Below are 14923 nucleotides of genomic sequence, written 5' to 3' on the forward strand. Positions count from 1 at the left end.
TAATATGAGGCAGACGCGCAAACGCTTCGGCATCCTGCTTGATGCTGTGTCGGCGTCTGCGGGAATGACTCGTATGGCGTTGCGAACGTAGGAACTTCGAGACCATCGTCCGCATATGTGAAAAAGTATGTTAAATGCTGAGCGGGGGAGCTTCGTATCAATTATCTCATCCGTTCTGGGGTTTTGTATGCTTCTTGCAAAATCCAGCCTACCAAGCAGTCGCAGCCGTTCTGCGAGCAGCCAATCCCATGCTTCCAAAATCCAATTATCCACCAACCAGCACGCTGCTACTCCGGACAGGCGTCGCCGTTCTCGCGCCCATTTATTAGCCTCACCGCTCACGGCTATCGAGTCGGCTGCAAGAGAAGTGCCCCGCGTCGGCGTCTCCCGCTGTGTCTGTGCGCCTCCACTCTCGTCTCCGAGCGACTGAGCGTCTAGATCTCGCGTCTGTGCATCCAACGCTGCAACTGCGGCGCTCGGACTCAGCGTAGAGCCGTCGCCAGAGTTGTTCAAGTGGTCGCACGAGCAACACCTCAGTGTTTAGCGCTCCCCAGCCCGTTCCAACGCGCCAATCGCTGGCCGCAGAGACTTGTGAACCCCACAAAGCCCTCGCACCCCCAAGAATGAGCGACAACTGGCGGCTGGACGTAAAGTTCCAGGGCCGCGCCATGGACCTGGTGGGGCGGCTGCCGGCTGAGAAGCGATCGCTTCTACGGGATTTCCCGCGCCGCCTGGCGGTGGGAACCAAGGCTAAGCTGTCCGCCATCCCGCACAAGGGCTTCTTCTGCAAGTTCTTCGCCAAGAATTGCGAGGAAATGAAGGTCTACATGAAAAAGCACGAGTGCGCGCTGTGCGTGCAGTTCGTGGCCTCCACGTTCAACTTCACGCTGTATCTGCTGGTACCGGTGGCGCTGAAGGGCCTCAAATGTCTGCACAGACTCCGGAAGAGCGGTACGTGCTGGTAGAGGAGATTGCAACGCAGAAGGTGCTGATGACCGTTTTGTGTGTGTGGACAGGAGCGAGTCCAGAGTCGATTAAGTCGCTGTGCACGGATCGAGACGGCGTAGTGATTGGGTTTATTGTGTCGGAGGTGAATGTGGAGATGGAGGAGAAGCTGCACGAGCGCATGAAAGTCATGGAGGAGCTTGAGTCCACGGCCAAGGCGATTTCGCACACGTTTGGCGACCCGATGCTCGAGTTTGACTTGCTGATTGACCAGTTGGATACCAAGCCGTCCGCTATTCAGGTGTGTCTTGTGCTGACGTTGATGATGTGAATGCAAGAAGATTGCGATGACTAACGTGTATGACCATTTTTTTTGCCGACTTCTGTTTGACAGGCTTGTTCAAAGTTCATCATTCGTCATCAGCATTTGCACGACGCGATTTGCCATAAACTTGCTCAGACGATGGACGCAATGCAGTCTTCGAAAGCGCGAGCGAGCATTGTGTACGTTGTCCACGACGTAGTAAAGTCGGTGCGTGCGAGTTACCCGCAGAAGGAGCGAAACGTTAAGATGCGCGAGTCGGCTTTGGTGGTGTCATTTGAGAAGATTTTGTTCCGGTTAACGCAAAAACTGAAGGGCGACGCGAAGCACAACGTACGTATGCATGTCAATTGTATTGGATATGACAATGTTTTGGTTAAATGTGGTGCTAATACTGCTTGTCTGGCGCTTTTTCTGTAGGCGAACGTACGAGCGGTGTTTGAATTCTGGACGAAGTGGGGACTACAGTACTCTGTGCCTGTAGAAGACGAGGACGGTGCTGCAAAATATGACCCCATGCTGAAGATTGACGAGACATTCGAGATTCTGGAGCGGGAGGTGTCCTTAGTATCAGACGCGTCATCGTCACCAATCAAACGGTCGGCGCCCCCTGAAGTAGTGGCATTTATGAAGACGCACAGCATTCAACCTGGACCGTGGGAGATTTACCTCGTACGTGCTTCACCTCAAGAAATGGAGGAACTGGACGCGGTGCTCAAGCTGAATACCAAGTATTATGGCTTCAACAACTGGGATCCATCTGAGAAAGGAGGTAGACGCGGTGGTGAGATGTTCCTTCACCACTACACGAAGTCTATGATGCCGTGGCTGCTACATGCATCAGCATCCTCGTCAAATTCTAACTCCGGAAAGAGGAAACGTGTGAAGGACCCCTTGGTTCTTCTGCGTGATGCTTTCTTGTGCACATGGGACCTCGATCCAACAGCAGCGCGTGCGGTGTCTGACATTGATCGGTATTTGCTAGACGACATGTGGAAGAAAATGGAGTTTGTGAAGTGTCAGAACCCCTCAGCATTTGTCTTTGGAAAGGTCAGGCGGGTGAAGACAATTCAGTTCGCAAATAGTCCTGTGACGGATGCAATACTGAAGTTAGTGGAAGACGAGTCAAAGGTGAAATCCAGTGTGCTGCTTGCAGACCTTACCAAGGTGTTCAAACTTGACACAATGGCGCGGGAAGCTGTGGCCAAGGTCAAGTCAAAAACTGATCTTTGCTACATCGCCAAAGAACTTTGCAATCGATGTCGCCACCACATGGTGGCGAACCCGTCAGTGCACATGGTGAAGCTCTGTCAAAAAGTCCTTGCTACAAGGAATCCTATGAAGGCCTACTCGTCAGCAATGAAGAGTATGATATCTCGACAAATGAAGAAGTCCACGATGTTCGACAGGGAAGCAAAGTACGTTCGTATCGTTGCTGTGGATCAACTCTCATTCTGATCGATAGCACTAACATCGATGCCTGTTGTTGACTGCAGGAAAAAGCGAAAACTGGAGAGCATTAGCGCTTCTTCGTCTCCTGTCACTGAAAGCGAAGCCTCTAGCTCTCCTCACTCCGAGCTCACAGACGCTGAGCTGGACGCTGTGAAGAAACGTATCCCGAAGCCTCCGAAGCTGCTGTTCAAAAAGGTTGACCTGAAAACGATCACTTATCAGGAGACAAATGATAATGGCACAGTTGGTGTCGCGGTTTCCGGCATCCCCGATGCTGGAAGAGGCCTATTTAACCTCTCATCCCACGTGTGGCCCGCGTTTTCTGTTGTCTGTATCTTCGGCGTTCGCCGGATTACGAAGGAAATGCACCACGACGGACTGAACAAGGTAGCAAGGTGTGGTGAGCTGGGTGAGACCTTCGTCGTGGTGAACGGTACCGTGCGTGACGTGGACAAGTTCCAGACACAGTACGGCCACCGCTTGATGCCTTTTGACGGCCTAGTCGACGCAGATGGCTCGGTCGGTGGGTTCCCTAACGACCGGGTATACGAGTACCCTGCGGATATCTACTGGGACGCCTCAGGGTTCAACAACAACTGCATTCTTGTGCCCGGGTGCGTGATCGAGAACCCTCAGGACACGACAAGCCCGATCATCCTGAACCAGCTGTACATCGTCACGTGGAAGGAGGTGGCAGTGCGCGAGGAGTTTTTCCTGGCGTACGGAACGTCGTATTACGAGGACGACGAGAAGACACCACAAGTGAGGGGAGCAGCATAGTTAGCGAAATAGAAGCAGCGGGACTGAGTATTAGTCTTGCTACAACGTAACCTAAGAAGAACGACCCTATAGAAATCACCGACCAAGCTTCTCAAGCCTCTCAGCTGTGCCGCTTAGTCAGCTTCGTTCTCTGAACAGCGAGTGTCACCTAAGCGAAGCCACTCCTGGGGCATGTAGCTCACCTCATCTGCCCCGTTCACTTCAGACGAAAATGTGTTGCTCAACTGAGCATGTGTTGATTGTCTTTACTTGTTTCGCCGCTTGCTCTCTATTGCACGCTGGCCATTTCAGATACACTACTTGAGTTGTTATTGATATCAATGCTCGCACTAGCACGAGGCGACGCCTTTGTCGAGCTGCAGACGGCACACTGGGCACGTGCGCTGGAGATTTAACCACACACGCACGCACCCAGCGTGGTAGTTGTGGCCGCAGGGAAGTCTCAACGTTTGGTCGTCGGCCAAATCGCCGCAGCAGATCGGACACTCGGAGCTGTCGTCGCTCGCGCCGCCACAGCCCTGGCCGGGTACGCAGGGCTCCACCGGTGCTGTCGGTGATGCTGCTGGGTTTTCGTGGTGCAGGACCCGATCGATCGCATTGGCGCGTTGGTGTGCAATGTCCAGGAAGTCCTCCAGCACGTGTCGTGTCCGCTGCATGCTCTCACACTGGGTGTCGCGCGCGAGGACAGCCTGCACCAATCCGTTCACGTACTCCTGGAATGCGTTGCACTGGTTGTATTGAGCACGGGCGCTGGTCGAGCCCCACATTCTGCGCGTGCCGACGTTCGCAGACGTCTTGATAACTCGGTGCAAATGGCCGCAGCACGCGGAATCCCTGCATCCGCTTCCAACTCGGCGAATGCTCTTGCGAAGCTGCGCTTGGTCGGTCGAGGTCTTGCTGAGCACCCACTTCTGACGCATGACGCTGTCCGAGACGTACAACACGAAGTACTCCGTCGAGGAGAGTGTCCGCTGGTGAAAGAGCCCGGCGCGCGCAGCAGGCGTGTTCTGCTGCTTGGCTGGTGAGCCCGGGGTCACCACAACGAGGGTGCTCGGCTTGGGCAGCTCGGACTGGACCGACTGCTTCACGTTGCAGTTGGCAGCACCTGAAGCGGCGGAATGGCTCGAGCCAACGACATCCTCCAGCGAGATGAACACCATAGCAGCTTGGATTAATTCTTGCCAACCAGAGTCGTCGTGTTCGTTGGGTGGGCAAATGCCAAAGTGAGACTCACCGCCCAAACGCAAACGCACAAATGGGAGCGTGGGAAGTCGCGCCCTGTCTTCGTGGGTTCTTCACGCGAGACGACCAACAGATCGACAGCAGGTGGCTGCTGCAGCCCCAGCCGGAGTCATTGCTCGCAAATTGCAATGCAACGACGACTTGCTGCTGAGACAAAGCCGACTTAGCATTATAGAGCCGTTTCCATGCAGGACACTCGAGTCGAGACTCGCCCGACAGTTCCTTTCGCGGTGCCGGCGTCGTTCCAAGGCAGCGTCTGGATGATCCTTGCACTTGCTGTGCAGTGCATCAATGCGCATCTTGGCGTCGAGACGGAAGCAAAGGAGTTAAAGGCCAAAGCGGAAGATGAGGTTTGGGGACAGCACCGAGTCTTCAACCATACGCGAGCTCATTCGTCGCGCCACCCCCGCCTCAATTCAACGTGACTATCCAAACACATTTTCCTCAGAAAGCTCACGACGTCGGCATCATCAACGACGTAGCGCTCTTGGTACTTGTGCCCTTAATTTCTCAAGATAAATGGCCCCTTTAGGTGTCCGGAAAGCTGCTGCCTTTGCTGCTATCCGAACTCGCGGTTTCTCCTAAAATCCTGCGGTTCTCAATGTCTCGCAGCTTCTCGCGGAGGTCCTCGGGCGTGTAGCGGCTATTGAGCGTCCGATACTTCTTGAGCTGGATGACGCCCACCATCTCGCGCACCATCCAGCGGCCGCGCTTGATGGCCTTCTTGAAGGCCACGGGGTCCGAGAGGTCGCGGTTCTGGAAGAAGGCGGCCTTGGCCTTCTCGCGTACGTGGCTCAGCCCCAGCGGGTAGTCGCGTCCTACGAGAAGGAAGCGCTTGTACAGGTCGCGCACCTTGGGGTGCATCTTAGATAAATATCCAATCAGCTCGTATAATCCGAGTTAAATAAGGGTGAATATCCAACTACCCAATCAGCTAAAAGGGGTCGAATTCGCCATGAGCTCCGATGTGGTGGACCGCCGGGCCGTGCCAGACGAGGCCACGGCGCTGCTTACGATCAAGATCGGGGAGGTCTCGCGCACTTCGCGCAAGCACCTGTCGCTCGTGACGTTCTCGTTCCTGCTGTCCGAGGGCCTGGATGTGTTCCGTGCAAAGGTGGAGTCGTGCGTGACCAAGGCGCTGGAGAACCACCGGGGCGAGCGCCACGTGCGCGAGGACCCGGCGCTATACATGCGGCCGGGAGCGCACTCCAAGCAGGCGGAGCTGGTGGAGCTCACGCACAGCAACTTCGAGAGCCGCGTGGCCAGGAGCTTCAAGAACTACCTCAAACGCAAGACGCACGAGCAGTTCCAGTGCGAGGTCTACGCGTACGTGCAGAAGGTGGCGGTCCCAACGAGACGCCGACGGAATAAAGAGGAGGAGATGACCATTGCAATGCCAGGGCAAGTGGCGCTGCATGGGGACTTCGGCCAGAGCCAACGGCTGGACGCCAGCGAACTCACGGAGGCCGGAGCAGCTTCCGTGGGGAAGAGGAAGAGGTCGGTGGGCTCCGATGAAGGCGACGAGCAACACCAGACGCACCGCACGCTGCAGGGAGAACATATTGAGGATGGGTACTACCGCACGGTGCGGATGGTCGTGAACGGAGCTGTTGTGCCCGTGCAAGTCAATGTGCAGGACCTGCTTGCGTGCTTGGGGGCCGTGTTCCAGCAGCATGCATCGGTCGGTGAAGATATTCTCCGCAATGGGGTTGCAGGTGCCGGCGCGGATGATCTTCATTAAGTAGAGTTGCTGGTAGGATCAAGTGATGCCGTCGTTTGAGAGGAAAATAAACGGAAGGCACTAGATAATGCAGCGGGCATCATTCTATCGTATATATCGGGCGGGTTCGCCCCTGCTTTTCTACAAAATGTACTTACTACTACTACTACTTCTCGCGTATGCGTCGATGCTGCTTGCTAGTTTGTTTTTCTTGAGCTTGTACTTGCGCGGCGTCCATGTTGGGTCTTCCGACTTCAGTCTTGAACTTCACTTCATCTTCATCGTCCGCTCCTGAGCTTGAGTTTCGCGCTCCGAGCGACTGACGGTGGGCGCAGGCGTGCGCGCGGCCAAGTCGTGGCAATCCAAATCAAATATCATACCATGCAGCTAAGCTACATACTTCTGGGGGTATCTCACAATCCAAAACTCCAGAAATGCAAATCCAAATGCAAAAACGGCAACGTGCCGTGCGCTCTGGAAGACACACGGATTCCGTGACGGAAGGGGTGGCCGAGGAATCTGCTCACAGGATACGAAAGTTCCATGCCTCGGCTAGGTTCCCGGTTAATACTCCGACGGCGGCAGCCCCGTTGCGTCGAAACTGCTCCAGGATGATCCAGAGTCTCGACGTGGCGGGCGTCCAGCGGGCGTTGAACGCTTGCCCTCCATGTTCTTCATGTAGTGGAACTGACCAGGGATGTACGGGTTCTGCTGTTGGCTCATGTCATACCCCCCGGAACCTTGGTGCTGGAAAGCGAATTGGTGTCCAGCCCCACTCGCTCCCCGTGAAGAGTGCTGCAATTGAAGTTGGTGTTGAGGCACGAAACTCGGCTGCTGCTGACCTGGAGGAGGCTGAGGCTGGAACGGGTGTGGTGGCATGGAAGGAGCCTGGTGGTGTTGCTGGTACTGTTGCTGGTATTGATGCTGGAGCTGAAGTTGCTTTTCCATCGAGACCGTCGGAGGAGGTGGCACGGGTGACGTCGGGCCAAAGTCACCACCAAAACCAGAGGCTGCAGCAATGTGCGCGGTATTGCTTTCCACCGTGCGCAAGTCACTCTGACCGTGTGCGAAGCGGCACTCATCCTTGGAGTAGTTGCAGTTGCCCTTCAAGAAGTAATAGCACAGCTCGGTCTTGTAGCTCTGCAACCTGGGGGTTGCAGACGGGAGGATCGGTTGATTGCCTCCGCTGCCACCGCTGACAGAGCTTCCATCTCGCAAGTCGTTCACGCCGTGTGCCATCGGGCAGTCGCGACGAGATTTCGGGCACGTGCCGTTTTCATAAGCCTGGCAAAGTCGAGTCTTGTAGCTGGGTCCATGCTTGCTGCTACCACCTCCAGTACTCACGCCGCTGGGACGCACAAGGTCGCTTTCACCATGGGCAAAAGAGCAAGTGCGTCTCGTCTTGTTGCATTTGCCTTGCATGTAATACATGCAGATCTCCGTCTTCCAGTTGCTTGATGATCCCGGAGGAGGTCCGCTCTGGCTGCTGCTGCGGTGCAAGCTGGTCTTGCCGTGCCCGGTTGAAGACGATGACCGCGACGGAGAGGGCGAAGCCATGGAGGCTAGGCTGGTGCCGCTCTCGCCTTGTTCTCCAAGTGCGGGATTGAAACTTGGATGTGTGTGCAAAATGTGTTCGATGACTGCCGATTCCTGGCCATCAAACTGCAAAAGGATCGCTTCCAGCTCCTCGACCGGGATGGCGTCAAACAGTTCCGACAACATGGACAGCTTCAGAGGCGACACAACCGATCTTGCCAGTGCCGACACTGATCCACCCGTCGCCACCCTCCCACTCTCGCTTGGTTCGTCATGCCCGTCTCCTGCTTCAGATGTGTGCTGTTCCACTATTGAACTAGTCGCCGGTACTTCCGTTAGCGACAGTGACTCCATTTCGTCCTTGAGCTCAGGAGCAGGAGGAGGCATTTTGTCCTCAGCGAGGCTGTCACTGGTGAAAGATCTGGCATGCTTGGGTGTGACTTGCGGCGAATCCAGCAAGGACGACGGCAGGAACTGCCCCATGAGCGTGCTGCGGAGTGTCTGCGTGCTCGAGGACGGCGACGGAGGCTCGTCGTCTTCTTGGACACCCTCACGTCTAGATGAAGAGGGATAAAAGTTGAAAGCCATCAGATTCGAGCCTCCCGAGGCTCCACCAGAAGCTCCCGAGCCACTTGCACCACTCGAGCCGGCAATGGGCTTGTTCGGCGAGCTCCACGGGTTGTCACTTTGCTCTTGCAGTGATGGAGACTGTGGAGAGCGGCCACCCCCACCCGACCCAGTATCGTCGCCGCTGCGCCTGTGACGCAGCTCCTTGATCTCGTTCTTCGCGTCAATGAGCGCTAGCCGTTCGTCTACAAGCTCGCGCTTCAATTTGGCCGACAGAGTGCCAAACAGCGCCACCCGCTGTCTCGACAGTCGCTGCTCGTCACGCAGCTCGTCCACCACTTGCTGCAGCTCGCGCACTTGAAGCCGCGATGCTTGGAGCTCGCTCAGAATGCGGCGCACGTCGTCGCTGAGCGCGCCGGAGTCCTCCTTCCCGTGCAGCTGCTCGTCGTCTAGTGCAACCGCGGCGCCGCCTTTCTCCATCTTCATAGACATAGCCAGTGTTCATAGACAGCAGATCGCATCAGTCAGTCACGAGAGAGCGGAAAGCGCTGGCCGTGGTGTCGGCCAGCAGTTGACTTAACACGTGCAACATGGCTAACTAATTGATGGTCCACCGTTGGCGGTAGTGACGATCCGACTAGAAAGTTCAGACGAGCATCGACATGCAGCTTACCCATGCAAACTTGGCGCCGGGCTCGACGCCGTACTCGCGTCCGATGTCCGAGACGACCTGCAATGCAGGACAAGACCGCCATACAAAGAGTTAGTCAATCGGGCTAATCATTTCCTAGAGGTCACCATTTCGATGGTTCCACTGCTCGCCTGGAGCTGGAGCAGGCTCCGCTAGCCCCGTGCCATGCTCCTCTCTCTCCGAACAAGCAGCGACTTCACCGTGCCACGCACCTGGACGAGGGATGACTGGAAGGCCTGACTGATCTCCGATGCCACGCGACCCAGCAGCTCACCCGTCTCGGGCGGCGTCTGCTCCTCGATGGCCGGTGTTGCTTCTCCGCCTTCGGAGGCGGCGTCCACGGGCGCCGGCTCGTGCTGCGGCTCGGCTGTCGAGCCCGCGGCTGCCATGTCAAGTGCTTCGGAGGAGCTGAGGGCTGGAACGAGTCTGGGTTAAGCGACACTGGCTTTGCTGCTGCTGGAAGGTTTGCGGTTGAGTTGCCTGGGCGCTGGCAGCCCGGGCAGCAAATGCGCGGGTTTGGGCGGCCGGCCTGGCAGATGCAGAGGCAGCAGGCGGACAGGTGTCAAGTGGCTCGCGGGAAGAGGAAGCCACTTGGGTCAGGACGCGACGGACGTTCGCTTTTTTGCTCGACCTCGGCGACCTGAGCGGAGGTGTTGCAGTGGCTCTTCTGCTTTTTTCGAGATGGTCACGCCGGTTTGCGGAACTCAGGCGAGGCAAAAAGCGGCTGGCAGGGAGGCGAGCAGCGCCAAAAGCGAGGGCAAGGCCCGATAAATCCACGCAGGGCAGCGTGCTCTCGACCGATTGTGCGGCGCTAACTCGCCGCGTCCTCGCCGCTAACTTTTCGGAGCTCGTGCCGATGGACAGGCGTCGTGGCCACTTGGTGTATCGCAGGTGCATTCGGTATTGCAGTGTGACGGCATACAAATATCAAGTCAGACCACTCTCTCAGCAGCGATGGCTTCGCGATTATCATCTGTCGACAGGTTCTCAGAGCGGATTTTTTTTTGAAGGGGGGACCAAAACCGGATCCAACAGCTCCGCCGGGACAATGTGTATTTTTGGCCGGATTCGAGGCGTGTCGCGCTATGCTAGTAGCCGCCGCGGCTAATATTATCGGGGGAAGCGGGCCGAATCGCTAGGTACTTGCTGATATATATACACACACCGCCGAGTTGCATGCTGGTAGCTGAGACGCTCGTCTCCGGACTCGTGCTGGCCACCACTTGCTGGCGAGTTCAAGGACACGCGGCTCCGAGGATCGGATGGTGGCCCCGCCTCGTTCACATTCACAGCGGCGGTAAGTTGCTTGGGGTTGAGAGAGAAGGTGTTTGGGGGTGGCACCAGATGGCGAGAACACTGTGCACCTCGTGAGCTAGCTATTGAAGCGTTGTCACCGCCAGCACTTGTCGACAGCGAAGAATCAAACTTCGAGCCACGCGCAATGAACAAGCGTCCGTTGGCAGCGCCGCTAGTCGAAACCGTAGAAGCGCAGGTAGACCGAAGATCGTAAGCAAAGATCGCGGCAGGTGTGTACACTTTTTTCGTGAAACGGTTTTCTGTTATCCTCAAAATGGATCCATGATTTGCCAAAAATCCAACCATTTCTGTTGTATTATTTTGCTAGAGGCGCGAGTGATGGTCTCCGAAGCGCAATACATGACTCAACGAATGTAATCGTTGCGTTGCATACTTGTACGAACCGGGGGTGGACACAAACCCCATCGTAGACACATCGACAGCGAAGCACCACAACCACTGCGTATGCCATGTCGTTCAACCCGGTCTGCCTTTTTTAATGGTACTGTGCTAGACAATGCCTATGCATTGACCACCATGCTCGACAGGGTTGCACAGCCAAGTAGCACATCAGCGATGCGCTGCTTGGCTTCGATTTCCGCGAATCAGACCGAAAAACACGTTTGATATATTTTTTGTTGTGGTCTTTTTCAGCGCATGGTTCAACATCATGCATCTTCTCTCCAGGCGGCGCTAATGGATGGTTTTGAAGGTTGCACTTGGAGCTCCGCCCCACACAAGTTATATGTAACTAGGCAAACTGTCGACAGAGTAACAAATACTGACGAAGAAGGGCTCGATGTCCAAGACGACCTCACAGAAGTCGAAATGATGGAGCATGATGTTTTAATCGCAGCACACCCCTGGCAGCTTCCTCACGAACGTCTCATTCCAGACCTCCCTCAGTAAGCCATCAAAAGTTGGCCTCAGCACGCTGCTAGTGCACGGATCAGCATTTACAGCTTGCTATTTAGTGCATCGCGACTTTCATCTTCATCTGCAGCTCTAGATTCCGTTGGTCTTCAACGTTTCAGCCAGAAATTTACCGAATAAAAAGCGTTTTTTCAGTATTTTTGTCAAACGTACCCAGTCTGAACGAGCGCATTGTACACCGGGGTGGGGGGTCTCAAGCAAGCCCGGGTTGCACCACGAAACCATTAGCCATGTTTTAGTCGAACCCGTCAGAGCAATCTCAAAACTAAAATCATACCTGCCTCACAGCTTCCGATTTTAACCAATTAGCGTTGTTAGGGGTTACGGTACCGGTATCGTGAATTCCGGTCAAATCTTCTGGCACATACAATTTCAGGAATCAACCGAAAAAGATACGGGTTACTCAACACTTGTACGGACTATTCGACGTACATATAGTACTTTTGACAAAATTATGAACAATAGCGAAAAGAAGAAAAGGAGCCACGAGTCTTACGGAGTTCGTCCTGTAATGTACCGCTTGTGCTGTGCAGAGTAAAATGCAAAGTGACTGAGATTGATGTTAGCGATCGAGTGCAGACTACTAGAGCTAACCTTTCAGAGGCCGCTCATGGAGACCATGGCGGCGCATATACAAACATGGAGGGATGACGTTGGGTGCAAATACTTGACTCTGTGCTCCGACTGGTCCACGTGTCCGAGTCCAACGCGTCAGCACTGCGAGTGGCCCTGATTCGTGTCGCATCAGCACTAAAAGTGCTGACAAACTTGATCCTTGGGTACTTGTGCGTCCACGTAGTTGGTACATTACAAATACTCAGAAAGCGAGTACCACCGTGATTGCAGCATTCGAGCGGATGCTGGAGGAAGAGGATGTTAGCGTAGAGTTTCTCCATGCTAACTTTCTCCTAGACACCGTCGTTTAACGTTTAGCGGTAACAATGGACCGGTTCGGCTTCTATCTCGCTTTGAGTGAAGGTAAGAAAGGTAAGCTTGCTCGCAGCACTGCGACATAGAAACGTAAAACTATGGCTCTTCGACAAGTATCCACACCTGCGCGGTCTACTGAGTAGATCTTACTGAATCAAGGCATGACTCTAGATAAGCATTGGTTAAAACGAGAGAAGGGCAACTTAATTAACAAAGCCCCTCCTTGTACAAAGGAGGATTTACAGTCTTTGATCTGCTATGCGTACAGTACAGCGCGAGTCAATGCTGACTACCAAGACACTGCACTTGCATGCTTGATGTAGCATTGCTTTGGACTGTCTTCGGATCTGGGCTACAACAGAACGCAGCACGTGTCAGTATCAGCAGATGGTACCTTCTACCTCCGGATATTCCGCGTCAAGACATCTGAAGAGCAGGGGCCCACCTTGATCCCAGACAAGGATGACTTCATGACGTGTCCTCTGCATACACTGGCGGTGGCACTGGCGACGAAGAACGCTCCGTGTGCAGCGCTGCTCGATCACCTCCCAGAACCCGTGTTGGAAGACGTCATGTCGCTCGGCTCGGGTGCCTCACTGCACGACTTGCTGTCTGCCAAACTTGCCTCCCTTCAAGTGTCCCTGGTGCCCGGGGCGGCATCACTGCTGGTATCTTTCGACCCAAGCTGTCTCTCAGCTACCGCCGTCTTCACGCCGCCTACGAGTACAGAGACACAGACCACGACCATTGCAACGCAGAAGAAGACGGCCAAGCAGGGAACGGACAGTGTACAGGCGTACGTGAACAGAATGCTGAAGCGTATTACCAGGCCGGCTGGAGCAGCCGCCGACTTGACCTTGCACGCATTCCGGCGCGGTGGAGCTCAGCACACGAACCGAGACGATCACCTTGCTGCTCAGTGGATCTTTTGACCGCGGCACATGGGATATGACGAAGATCAACAAAGCTTTCGCGTACGTCGCGTGAGGACAGAAAGGTGGGTCGAGTCTTGAGCGGCTGGAGCGCTGACGACAAGCCAGGGATCATCGACATTGTGAAGCTGAACCACACGACTCAGGAACAGCTTGAGCGTTTCCAGATGCTCCTCTTCAGTTCCTGCTCGGGTCTGCAGGATCCACAGCGGCCTTCGTCACAAGCCCTCACAGCACCGGCACAGACAACTCCCAAGTAGAGGTACGCTCTCTCTTCTAATGAACGCTGAACTTCAATTCGCATCAATTGTATTGTCTGCTCGTACCACTCGCTCACCAATTTGTCGGCTTGGTCGCGAATCCAAATAGTTATAACCAAGATGAAGTTTTTCATATTGCCGCAAACAACAGTTTCGTGCGACGAAGATTGTGTAGCGCGGACTCTGGACATGCGCGCTGAACAAGCCGTGATATATTCAGCTTATCATCCATATCGTTTGTCTAGATGCAGTTTATATTTCTCTAACCGCAGGCAGTAACTGGACACTATCTCGATAGTACTACGGATCTATGGAGCCAATACTAGTTACTACAGTAACAGAAGATTCAAAATCGGCCAAACTACTGGTTACTGTAGTAGTATTAATAATACTAATAGTACTAGTTGTTACTGGTGTCGTGAGTTACTACTAGCGCTGATAATTCATCGTTAATATAGTTTATATTAAAGATTAAAATCATTTACATTCGTTATTAACGCTGATATTAAGACGGAAAATCAAAAGTTAACAAAGCGGAAAACCCAGGTGAGACAGAGGGTGATGCTAGCTTGAAGTCTGTCACACGATCTTTCCTCAAGCCTAGGATATCGAACATGGAAGTCAACGAAGGGTGCAGCAAAGCTCTCACATCGGATTCAGTCTCCTTCTGTAGAAGTTTTGGATCTATTGTCCACTTTCATCGTACGTGACTTAGACTCTGTACACAACCGTGAGCACGTATTGCTAAACGATGACATCACTCTCTTTGTTTACAAGGTGATCTACACCGCCCTAACGACAACATACTGGACGACGCAACCTTGTGGTCAAATAAGTGGTATTTCTGCGGCAATGGCCCCACCATCCCACCCAATATGGATCCTGTTTCAACTCACTGTTCCTCGCGTTAAAGACTTAAAGGTTGCACCCTGACGCCGGTTGCAAGGCGTGCAGCAAAATCCTGAAAAATGCGCAGCCATCGGGCAACATGCTTAGTCATATACTTAAGTGTGATAAAGTCGATGAGCGCTCTAAGGCGTGATGGGCTCAGTACGACTCTCAGCGCCGCCACCAGAAAATATCAAAGCTATTAACACCAGCAAGATCAGCTCGGAAAAGAGTTAGCAGTACCTCCAGTGTCCGGAAGACCCTGTTCGACACCCCAAAGTGCCGTGGAGTGCATGAGCGAGCTCGGGCACCCCCCCCCCCCCCCCTCCCCCAAGTCACTCAAGCAACGCAGAGAAGACAACTTTCTGCGAATCGCCATGGGGTTTATTGCTACTGAGATCCCGTTTCGAGTAATTGATTATCCTCATT

The 14923-nt window shown here is 54.2% G+C and overlaps 5 protein-coding genes across 5 annotated transcripts; 2 read left to right on the plus strand and 3 right to left on the minus strand.

The window, feature by feature from the left end:
- Positions 1 to 623: 623 nt before the first annotated feature.
- KRP23_1278 (uncharacterized protein) lies at positions 624 to 3499 on the plus strand (the record flags this gene model as incomplete). The annotated part of the gene is made up of 5 exons (XM_067883304.1): positions 624 to 951; positions 1017 to 1246; positions 1340 to 1600; positions 1688 to 2685; positions 2764 to 3499. 5 exons carry the CDS (start codon positions 624 to 626, stop codon positions 3497 to 3499), a joined length of 2553 nt encoding a protein of 850 aa, XP_067751850.1.
- A 329-nt stretch (positions 3500 to 3828) lies between these two features.
- Positions 3829 to 4659, minus strand: KRP23_1279 (RING-H2 finger protein ATL28; the record flags this gene model as incomplete). Its single annotated transcript, XM_067883315.1, has 1 exon — positions 3829 to 4659. The coding sequence occupies one exon, from the start codon at positions 4657 to 4659 to the stop codon at positions 3829 to 3831; it is 831 nt and encodes a 276-aa protein (XP_067751851.1).
- A 610-nt stretch (positions 4660 to 5269) lies between these two features.
- KRP23_1280 (Electron transfer flavoprotein regulatory factor 1) lies at positions 5270 to 5605 on the minus strand (the record flags this gene model as incomplete). The annotated part of the gene is made up of 1 exon (XM_067883326.1): positions 5270 to 5605. The coding sequence occupies one exon, from the start codon at positions 5603 to 5605 to the stop codon at positions 5270 to 5272; it is 336 nt and encodes a 111-aa protein (XP_067751852.1).
- A 91-nt stretch (positions 5606 to 5696) lies between these two features.
- KRP23_1281 (uncharacterized protein) lies at positions 5697 to 6482 on the plus strand (the record flags this gene model as incomplete). Its single annotated transcript, XM_067883337.1, has 1 exon — positions 5697 to 6482. One exon carries the CDS (start codon positions 5697 to 5699, stop codon positions 6480 to 6482), a length of 786 nt encoding a protein of 261 aa, XP_067751853.1.
- A 543-nt stretch (positions 6483 to 7025) lies between these two features.
- On the minus strand, positions 7026 to 9644 carry KRP23_1282 (uncharacterized protein; the record flags this gene model as incomplete). The annotated part of the gene is made up of 3 exons (XM_067883349.1): positions 7026 to 9044; positions 9238 to 9294; positions 9468 to 9644. 3 exons carry the CDS (start codon positions 9642 to 9644, stop codon positions 7026 to 7028), a joined length of 2253 nt encoding a protein of 750 aa, XP_067751854.1.
- Between the last annotated feature and the right edge of the window lie 5279 nt (positions 9645 to 14923).

Source organism: Phytophthora ramorum, assembly GCF_020800215.1.
Source record: "Phytophthora ramorum isolate Pr-102 chromosome Unknown Phyram_PR-102_s0001, whole genome shotgun sequence".
Lineage (NCBI taxonomy): Eukaryota > Oomycota > Peronosporomycetes > Peronosporales > Peronosporaceae > Phytophthora > Phytophthora ramorum.